This window comes from Salvelinus alpinus, chromosome 13 (assembly GCF_045679555.1).
Source record: "Salvelinus alpinus chromosome 13, SLU_Salpinus.1, whole genome shotgun sequence".
NCBI classification, from domain to species: domain Eukaryota; kingdom Metazoa; phylum Chordata; class Actinopteri; order Salmoniformes; family Salmonidae; genus Salvelinus; species Salvelinus alpinus.
Genome location: NC_092098.1, coordinates 9,119,519 through 9,130,504, shown reverse-complemented (window position 1 = coordinate 9,130,504; position 10,986 = coordinate 9,119,519). Strand labels below are relative to the sequence as shown.

The 10,986-nt window shown below is 46.4% G+C and overlaps 1 protein-coding gene across 1 annotated transcript in view; it reads right to left on the bottom strand.

Annotated features, from left to right (window-relative positions):
* Positions 1-1,993: 1,993 nt before the first annotated feature.
* Positions 1,994-10,986, bottom strand: part of LOC139536943 (proteoglycan 4-like) — a 31,825-nt gene continuing 22,832 nt past the window's right edge. Inside the window, exon 8 of the mRNA XM_071337684.1 lies at positions 1,994-3,353. Coding sequence (XP_071193785.1) covers positions 3,127-3,353 — 227 coding nt within the window. The 3' untranslated portion in view covers positions 1,994-3,126. The remainder of the gene's footprint in view (positions 3,354-10,986) is intronic.

The following is a 10,986-nucleotide window of genomic DNA, read 5'->3' as shown; positions in this document are numbered from 1 at the left end:
GGGAACCCTGTCCGTAGGTAGAAATAACAGTGGCAGTGGATATACAGTATATTGCTCTGTTCGTGACTTTGGGAGGCTGGCTAAAGCAAAGTACAGCGACAGTATAGTAGGACCTCGGAGAGGCTGAATCCGAGCTCTCTATGCAGGTGAATCCACTGTCTCCCGCCGACCGTATTTTACAGTCTTCCACAGAGGTGTGTGCGTTTAGGTGTACATCTCGGAGTGTGTGCTAGTGTGAGCATGTGAGGACATGGTGAGGACGTGGTGAGCAGGGAGTTAACCACACAGGCAGGGCTGTGGCAGTCCTCCTGCCCCTCAGCCAGATTAATCATGCAGGAGAGACACAGCAGGCCCCCGCTCGCTCTGCCTGGGGGTGAAGCCGTGCCCGCATGCTCTCCGTATCACATGGCCTTGGCCCCCACCCTCCTCTCTCCTCTCTCTCTGCTCCACTCCTCCAGGCTGGGGGGGATGGGGCTGGTGGAGGGAGAGAGGGGTGGTGGGGGGCCAGTGGAACGCCTCATAACGCAGTGCTTTTCTTCCTCGGCTCTGCTTGGCTTTAGTTCCTTACTTCCCCTTCCGTGGGCGTCAGGAGATAGAGGCAGAGAGAAGGAGAAAAACAGAGGCGTCCATCTCCCCTGCTCCGCAACAACAACGGACCCTTTTTTACCTCTCATCAGAGGGCCCCAATGGTGCCGGTGGCCAGGCTCTTTGGAGGAGGAGTAGTGTGTGTGTGTGTGTGTGGGGGGGGGGTACCAAGGGCCTCCAGCACTCGCCTGGAAACTGCTCAGCGACGTCTCTGTGCGTCAGAGAACAGCCGTAGCCATTGTTGGGCTCACAGGGAGAGAGAGGTCTAGCGAGGCGCTGTCTCACAGTCTCGTGTATCACTGTGTGTCTCTCTCTGTGTGTGAGTGTCTGCACGCATGGCTGTGTGTCAGTACGAGTGTTCGTGTGGGTTGCGAGTGCGTTTCAGTGCGAGTGTCCGTGTAAGCACGAGTGTGTTTTGGTGTGCGAGCGTGTGTCTGTGCGTGTGTGGCGGGATGTGTGGAAATCCTCCACAATGCTGATGTGTTGACTTCCAAAGCGTCTCACCCCCCCCCCCCCCCCCCCGACTGCGTTGTGATAAAACCCTCCATGACATCACAGGGCCCTCCTGCTGCCACCACGTCAAAATCAACACCACTCCTCCTTGTCCTCCCAAACAATAGAACTACCTCCACTCTGTCTGTATGAGTCTAATCAAACACATGTTGATCAGAAGAGGGCATGTTTACTACCCCGAGGTTACACGCCATTGTTTGTTTACGTTGCTGCAAAACTGAAGTCAATTATTTAAAAAACACTCATGCACGAATGTGACTTTGTTGAATACAATGTTAGATAGATAGGATTGTTTGTGGTTTCGGGAAACTAACTTGAAAGTTATGATCAACAGGGTGCTAAATGGCTTCTGTCGTGTCATCTGAAATGTATCCATAGCCTGTCAGACTGTGTTTTAGGGCTGACCAGAACTGCTTCACTCACTCAATTCAATGGGCTTTATTGGCATGGGAATCATATGTTTACATTACCAAAGCAAGTGAAATGGATAAACAAAAAAAGTGAAATAACTCTCTCTCGCTCTCTGTCGTTCTCCCTCTCTCGCACACACTCCCTCGTTTCCTCGCGGGCTGGCACTGCGTCTCCTCAGAGGTATAATGCTTTGCTTTGACTGGCAAGCAGGGGGCAGCCAAGAGAGGTTAAATGAGGGAATTTATGTTTTATATTAACTACCCAAATAGGGATCTGGGAGGGGAAGCCTATAGGGAGTTTTTTCCCTCTACTTTCACTCTGAATTTCACTCATGGAATCTAAAAGGAACCAAAGTTTACCGGGTGTACATTTCTGTGCCGCAAAAAAAATCCTGGATATAAAGTGGATAGAGAGAGAGAATCATGCAGAAGGCACACACACACGGTGTGTGCCTTGCCTCTTGGAAAACTCACATCACTAGTGCTTGGAGGGGTCAAATGATTTTATTGTTCCACTGTGGTTGCGCCACACAGGCCTGACATCACACACATAGTTCAACACACACCTTGTGTGGGGCAACACACACTCGTTACACCCAGACCATCACTCTCGCTCTCCGAATTAACATAGTAAAAAAAACAGTAAAAAAAACAAACAGAGTGCAACCAATCAAAAGTGAGATTCAGAAAAATAACAGACAGGTTAACCACAGCTAACAAGTATTATTTGGCACGGACCGTGTGGCTTGCCAGTGTTCGGTCCACTGGGACACAGAGCAGAGGCGTTTGGCACTGTCATTGGTCAATCTCAGGTAGATAGCGCAAGGTGCTTGTTCGGCCAGGTGGCAGTCAGGGGAGATGTGACAGTAAACAAGCTGACGGTGCTACTCCCGGTGACGAGCGCCGTACATTAAGGAGGAAACACCTCCCATCACTCATCCGGTTTTACCCGTCTGTCCAGCCATACTGTACTCTACCCATCTCCTTGGTCATGACAGGCGTGTACGATCAATTTGGCTCTGTCATTTGTTAGCACACGGAATGTACTGCGTCATTCAAGTTGACATTTGTCATGATTTGTTGCAATCTCAAGAACAGGTTTATGACCTTGATAACATTGCACAAAGCTTTGTGAACGTATTGTGCGCCAAATGTAACAATAAAGTGGTATTTGTACATGACAAGATTATTTTTTTTAAAGTATATCGACAGGTGAAGAATACATGGTATGATACGGTCAATAATACATTGAATATGAAAAAAGCAGGAAACAAAAAAAAAGGAAGACGCTGTTCTAGAATCAACGCTTTTGGTTCACCTTTTCCCCACAGAGAGAATTTACAGTACTGTACAATTTAAAATACTAAATAAAACTAAGTATTAAAACATGGCACACAGGTAAAAATGGCAAAAGCTCTACTCTCATTGCTTTGCTTTTGGAGTAACAGCAATGGAGTCAAAGGTTTGGCTGTGTTCCTGAGAGCCTTGTGGCCTGCCTCCTTGCGTCCTTGTCCCCAGTTGCCGAGACCCCCAGGCTGGCTGCCCAGCAGTGTTCAGTGGGGCCTGGGTGGGGTGTGGTGGAGGACAGCGGGTGGCCCTGGTGGTCAGGTCCTGTGGATTACCTGAGTGAGGGGCTGGCAACCAGGTGCAGGTGGTTGGGTTTGGTGGGGATGGGGGGTTTGCTGCCGCGGGGAGGAGGGATCTGTGCAGGGGGCGTGGGGCTCTTCACACAGAAGTTCTTCATGAGCTGAGCCACCCGACCACTCCGTGAACAGGTGTCTCCGCCCCCCTCAGACACCACATCCTCAGACATGGCCCTGCGATAGGCTGCCATCACGCGGATATCTGGGAGAGAGACAGAGGCAGACATTAGATGAATGGTTAGAGGTGCCTTTTGCATCAACGAACGGAGCTGAAGTGCACTATGGTTGCTATGTCTTGGTCTGTTGTCACGCATCCCCGTAACTGGGAATGCCAATAAAAAGAAGTCTGTGAGCCTTACGGCCATCACGGAACATTCTCCCTGATCCCATCTCCTCTTTCTGTGTTTTCCCCCTTTCTCCTGCTCGCCCTTTCCTTCTTCCTCTACCCTCCCGAACTCTTCCGTCCTAGGCTGTAGTATGCCAGACTGGAGATCATCTTCATAGGAAGAGGAGCAGGGAACACAGCTGGGTGTAGTTGGTGTGTGTGCATGTGTGCATGTGCGTGTGAGACAGAGAGGCACGACGTTTGGGAGGGGGTATAATTGAGGGATGGGAGCGGAGGAGCAGAGGAGGGCCACGGGGACAGCGATGGAGAGCAGACAGACGCTGTTCAGACACCAGAAGGCTTGAGGAGCCGAGTATTTATAGCGCCGTCCCCGGGGGACACAGATGTGTGAGCACACACACACACACCCTTGGATTTCTTAACTTTTTATCACGTTAAAGTGGGATTCAAATTGATTTCAATTGTCATTTTCTCTCAACGACCTACACAAAATACTCTGTAATAAGAAAGTGGAAGAAAAAAAAATATATTTTTTGATTCATTAAAAATTAAACACTAATATACTTTGATTAGATAAGTACCCCGAGTCAATACATGTCGGAAACACCTTTGGCAGCGATTACAGCTGTGAGTCTTCTTGGGTTAGTTTTAGAGCTTTGCACGCCAAGTTCTTTCAAGGTGTTGAGGATCATGGCTAGACAGCAATTTTCAAGTCCTGCCATAGATTTTCAAGGACATTTAAGTCAAAACTGTAACTTGGCCACTCAGGAACTTTCACTCTCTTAATGGAAAGCAAATTGGCCTTGTGTTGTAGGTTATTGTCCTGCTGAAAGGTAAATTAATCTCGCAGTGTCTGATGGAAAGCAGACTGAACCAGGTTTTCCGCTAGGATTATGCCTGTGCTTAGCTCCAACCAGTTTTTTTTAAATCCTGAAATACTCCCCAGTCTTTGCCGCTGTCAAGCATACACATAACATGATGCAGCCACCGCCATGCTTGAAAATAAGGAGGCATTCATTCAGTCATGTGTTGTGTTGGATTTGCCCCAAACATAAGGCTTTGCACTTAGGCCAAAAAGTATATTCTGTTGTCTTTCTTTTTTACTGAATTACTTTAGTGCCTTTTGCATACAGGATGAATGTTTTGGAATATTTGTATTAATATTATAATTTTTATTACTCATTTTAGGTAATTATTGTGGGTCACTACAATGTTGATGCATCTTCAGTTATCTCATTACAGCCATTGAACTCTGTAGCTGTTTTAAAAATCACTAATGGCCTCATGGTGACATCCTTGAGCAGTTTCCTTCCTGTCCTGCAGCTCAGTTCAGAAGGACAACTTTATCTTTGTTGTGTCTGGGTGGTTTAATACAGTCGTAGCCAAAAGTTTTGAAAATGACACAAATATTAATTTTCACAAAGTCTGCTGCCTCAGTTTGTATGATGGCAATTTGCATATACTCCAGAATGTTATGAAGAGTGATCAGATGAATTGCAATTAATTGCAAAGTCCCTCTTTGCCATGCAAATGAACTGAATCCCCCAAAAACATTTCCACTGCATTTCAGCCCTGCCACAAAAGGACCAGCTGACATCATGTCAGTGATTCTCTCATTAACACCGGTGTGAGTGTTGACGTGGACAAGGCTGGAGATCACTCTGTCATGCTGATTGAGTTCGAATAACAGACTGGAAGCTTCAAAAGGAGTGTGGTGCTTGGAATCATTGTTCTTCCCGTCAACCATGGTTACCTGCAAGGAAACCCGTGCCGTCATCATTGCTTTGCACAAAAAGGGCTTCACAGGCAAGGATATTGCTGCCAGTAAGATTGCACCGAAATCATCCATTTATCGGATCATCAAGAACTTCAAGGAAAGCGGCTCAATTGTTGTGAAGAAGGCTTCAGGGCGCCCAAGAAAGTCCAGCAAGCGCCAGGACAGTCTCCTAAAGTTGATTCAGCTGTGGGATCGGGGCACCACCAGTACAGAGCTTGCTCAGGAATGGCAGCAGGCAGGTGTGAGTGGATCTGCACGCACAGTGAGGCGAAGACTTTTGGAGGATGGCCTGGTGTCAAGAAGGGCAGCAAAGAAGCCACTTCTCTCCAGGAAAAACATCAGGGACAGGCTGATATTCTGCAAAAGGTACAGGGATTGGACTGCTGAGGACTGGGGTAAAGCCATTTTCTCTGATGAATCCCCTTTCCGATTGTTTGGGGCATCCGGAAAAAAAGATTTTCCGGAGAAGACAAGGTGAGCGCTACCATCAGTCCTGTGTCATGCCAACAGTAAAGCATCCTGAAACCATTCATGTGTGGGGTTGCTTCTCAGCCAATGGAGTGGGCTCACTCACAATTTTGCCTAAGAACACAGCCATGAATAAAGAATGGTACCAACACATCCTCCGAGAGCAACTTCTCCCAACCATCCAGGAACAGTTTGGTGACGAACAATGCCTTTTACAGCATGATGGAGCACCTTGCCATAAGGCAAAAGTGATAACTAAGTGGCTAGGGGAACAAAACATCAATATTTTGGGTCCATGGCCAGGAAACTCCCCAGACCTTAATTTGTGGTCAATCCTCAAGAGGCGGGTGGACAAACAAAAACCCACAAATTCTGACAAACTCCAAGCATTGATTATGCAAGAATGAGCTGCCATCATTCAGGATGTGACCCAGAAGTTAATTGACAGCATGCCAGGGCGGATTGCAGAGGTCTTGAAAAAGAAGGGTCAACACTGCAAATATTGACTCTTTGCATCATCTTCATGTAATTGTCAATAAAAGCCTTTGACACTTATGAAATGCTTGTAATTATACTTCAGTATTCCATAGTAACATCTGACAAAAAGACCTAAAGACACTGAAGCAGCAAACTTTGTGGAAATTAATATGTGTCATTCTCAAAACTTTTGGCCACGACTGTACATCATCCACAGCATCGTTACTAAAAGATATATTCAAAATCTGATTTGGTATTTCTACCAATAACGGCCCTTCTTTTATGAGGCTTTTAAAAAGCACCCTGGTCTTTGTAGTTAAATCTGTGCTTAAAATGCAATACTTGACTGAGGGACCGTACATATGTTGTATGCACGGGGGACAGAGGAAGAGGTAGTCAATGAAATGATGTCAACCCCTATTATTTCACACAGAGTGAGTTCATGTAACTTACGTGATTTTATAAGACAAATTAGACTCCTGAACTGATTTAGGCTTGCCTAAACAAAAAGGGGTGAATACTTCCTTTATGCAATGACTATATTTTACTTATTTCATTTTTAATTCATTTGAAAAAAAATGTATAATTCTTCCCATTTTGACATGATGGAGTATTTTGTGTAGATCAGTGATAAAAACGTAAATGAAATCAATTTCAATCCCACTTCGTAACGCAACAAAATGTGAAGAAAGAAAATCCATGGGGGGGTGAACACTTCTGATACCCACTATACTCACACACGTACAGACAAGCACATTCACACAAATACACACACCCTCATGCTCACCGACTCAGTCACGCATCCACCCACCCGACTAACCCCACCACATTCGATTCAGACACTGAGGGTCTGTGTTTAGTGTAGAGGGTGTGTGTGCAGCCCAGGAGAGGCAGTCAGTTCTATGGCCAAAGAAGCTTTAAAGCAAACACTTGTTAGCGGTGAGGCATGAAAGAGACAGGCCCAAACTATCTTTAAAGGTTTTACTTTTCTTTTGTTGTTTTTCTCCCTCCCTCCTTTCCCTGTAGCTCTGCCCCTCTGCCTCCACCACCCTCTCCCTTTTCCCCCCTCCCTGCCTCTGTCCCCCTCCCGCCACCTTCCTCTCCCCCCTCCCTTCCTCTGCCCCCTGACCCGTGGTTCCTGTGTTAATGTCCTCTCGCCGCACTGCGTGGGCCTGCCTCTGATTGTCTCGCTGTGTTGTGTGGTCACCACGGAAACCCTGGATAGGCTCCAGCGATCGAGGTTGGACACGCACGCACGCATACACACAGGCACGCACGCACGCACGCATACACACAGGCACAGAGTCACAGGCACGCGTGGTCGGAGGCTTTTTGGTGCTTGGGTTTTGGTGTTGGTTCTGATAGGAATGCTAAACACAAGGAGTATGTGTGTGCCTGCGCTTGAGAATGCAAGCGTGCAACGTATTCCTGACCATTACATGTGGGTACGGTGAGGGAATAGTAAGAAGAATTATGCTTTTTCTTAAAATGTATATTTTTTATCCCTCTGAGAAAACATCCTTGTGAGGAAGATGAACCCGATACCTCTAGAAACTAGACGCCAACCTAACCTGTCTTAACAAAGAACTGCCCAAACCCACGCAGAACGTTCTACCAGAAACCAAAAAGCCAAACATCAAGCCGATAGACTCTCAGCTCTGTCAACACAAATGGAGTGGGAAGAAAAGCAGTCCGCTCCGCGGGTTACCTAACTGTGCAGCCATTTGTACAAAACCTTGGCAACACCTGATCACAGTTACATGACTTTCCCTCTGCTCGAAGTCACTGGTCAATATGATACAGTGACTGTCTGTCTGTCTCACTGTCTTCAGACAGACCTTTGAGGCGGCTCCCGCTCTTCACACCTCGGCCCAGTCCCAGCCCATACATGCAGTGGGGGAGAGAGGGGGGCTGCAGTGTCACCCACCAGCACCAAAATAAAAGCAAGCCTAGCTCTTTAAATACCCCCTCCTCTCTGGCACGGAGGGGGGGGCAGAAGTGGGGCAGAGGGCAGAATTCCGGAGCGGCACGTCTGTGCAGTGAGCCAGGCCGCGGGAGGGTCAGGGTTGGGAGGGGGAGGGGTGGGGGGGCCCGGCACGGCGCTGTGTGGAGGCTGGGGGCCCTGTCACTTATCAGCTCCGGCCGAGCGTCGCCCCGGGCCAGAGTCGGGAAGCAGCGCTGGAATGTGTGTCCTTCTCTCTGAAGGTGAGGAGAGGAAAGGCAAGCCGAGGGAGAGAGCGAGGCACACACACACTCAGCGAGCCAGCAGCTGCAGGAGACTGATACACTCGCATGCACACATACTCACACGCACACTATCACCTACTCTCTATCCCAACCCCCCCAACCTTGGGCTGCACACACACACACACACACATCAACATGCATTAACATGCATGGACATAGGTCAATGTACACATTAACACACTCATATCTTATATACACAAACAAACACATTAAACCCCCAAATAAAACCTGTCAGAGGTAGTAACAAACATGAACAAACTCCCTCACACTGTGTGTAAACACCGATAGACTCTCCCATACATAAAATATGGGTACCTACAAGAACAACACGTACACACTCAACCATGGCGGTCTCTTAACACTTTTTTGGTTACTACATGATTCCATGTGTGTTATTTCATAGTTTCGATGTCTTCACTATTATTCTACCCCACCTCTTTAAGGAATACCTAGGATAGGATAAAGTAATCCTTCTAACCCCCCCCCCCTTAAAAGAGTTAGATGCACTATTGTAAAGTGGTTGTTCCACTGGATATCATAAGGTGAATGCACCAATTTGTAAGTCGCTCTGGATAAGAGCGTCTGCTAAATGACTTAAATGTAAATGTAAATGTAAAAATTCTACAATGTAGAAATGAGTAAAAATAAATAAAAACCCTTGAATGAGTAGGTGTGTCCAAACTTTTGACTGGTACTGTGTATATATATATATATATATATATATATATATATATATATATATATATATATATATATATATATATATATATATATATATATATATATATATATATATATATATATATATATATACAGTGTAGACATTGTTAATGTTGTAAATGACTATTGTCGCTGGAAATGGCTGATTGTAAATGGAATACATAGGTGTACAGAGGCCCATTATCAGCAACCATCACTCCTGTGTTCCAATGGCACGTTGTGCTAACTAATCCAAGTTTATCATTTTAAAAGGCTAATTGATCATTAGAAAACCCTTTTGCAATTATGTTAGCACAGCTGACAACTGTTGAGCTGATTAAAGAAGCAATAAAACTGGCCTTCTTTAGACTAGTTGAGTATCTGGAGCATCAGCATTTGTGGGTTCGATTACAGGCTCAAAATGGCTAGAAACAAATAACTTTCTTCTGAAACTCATCAGTCTATTCTTGTTCTGAGAAATGAAGGCTATTCCATGTGAGAAATTGCCAAGAAACTGAAGATCTCGTATATCCTGAGGCTGCATTTATTGTAGCTGGGGATTGTAACAAAGCTAATCTGAGAACAAGGCTTGCTAAATTCTATCAGCATATCGATTGCAGTACACGAGCGAGTAACACGCTCGACCATTGCTACTCTAACTTCCGGATTGCATACAAGGCCCTCCCCCGCCCTCCTTTTGGCAAATCTGACCATGGCTCCATTTTGTTGCTCCCCTCCTATAAGCAGAAACTAAAACAGGAAGCACCCGTTCTTAGGTCTATCCAACTCTGGTCTGACCAATCGGATTCCATGCGTCAAGATTGCTTCGATCACGTGGTCTGGGATATGTTTCCTGGGTTGCTTCAGACAATAACATCGGCGTATACTCTGACTCGGTGAGCGAGTTTATAAGGAAGTGTATAGGAGATGTTGTACCCACTGTGACTATTAAAACCTTCCCTAACCAGAAACCGTAGATTGATGGCAGCATTCGTGCAAAACTGAAAGCATGTACCATCGCATTTAATCACGGCAAGGCGACTGGAAACATGGCCGAATACAAACAGTGTAGTTATTTTGTCCGTAAGGCAATCAAACAAGCAAAGTGTCAGTATAGAGACAAAGTAGAGTCGCAATTCAACGGCTCAAACACAAGACGTATGTGGCAGGATCTACAGACATAAAGAAAACCAGCCCCGTCACGGACATTGAAGTCTTGCTCCCAGACAAATTACAACAAATTCTTCGCACGCTTTGAGGACAATACAGTGCCACCGACACGGTCCGCTACCAAAGACTGTGGGCTCTCCTTCTCCGTGGCCGAAGTGAGTAAAACATTTAAACGCGTTAACCCTTGCAAGGCTGCCGGCCCAGACGGCATCTCTAGCTGTGTCCTCGGAGCATGCGCAGACGGGCTGGTTGCTGTGTTTTACGGACATAATCAATCCCTTTCCCAGTCTGCTGTCCCCACATGCTTCAAGATGGCCACCATTGTTCCTGTTCCCAAGAAAGCTAAGGTAACTGAACTAAATGACTATCACCCTGTAGCACTCACTTCTGTCATCATGAAGTGCTTTGAGAGACTAGTCAAGGATCATATCACCTCCACCCTAGACCCACTACAATTTGCTTACCGCCCCAATAGGTCCACAGACGACGCAATCACCATCACACTGCACACTGCCCTATCCCATCTGGACAAGAGGAATACCTATGTAAGAATGCTGTTCATTGACTACAGCTCAGCATTCAACACCATTGTACCCTCCAAACTCGTCATTAAGCTTGAGACCCCGCCCTGTGTAACTGGGTCCTGGACTT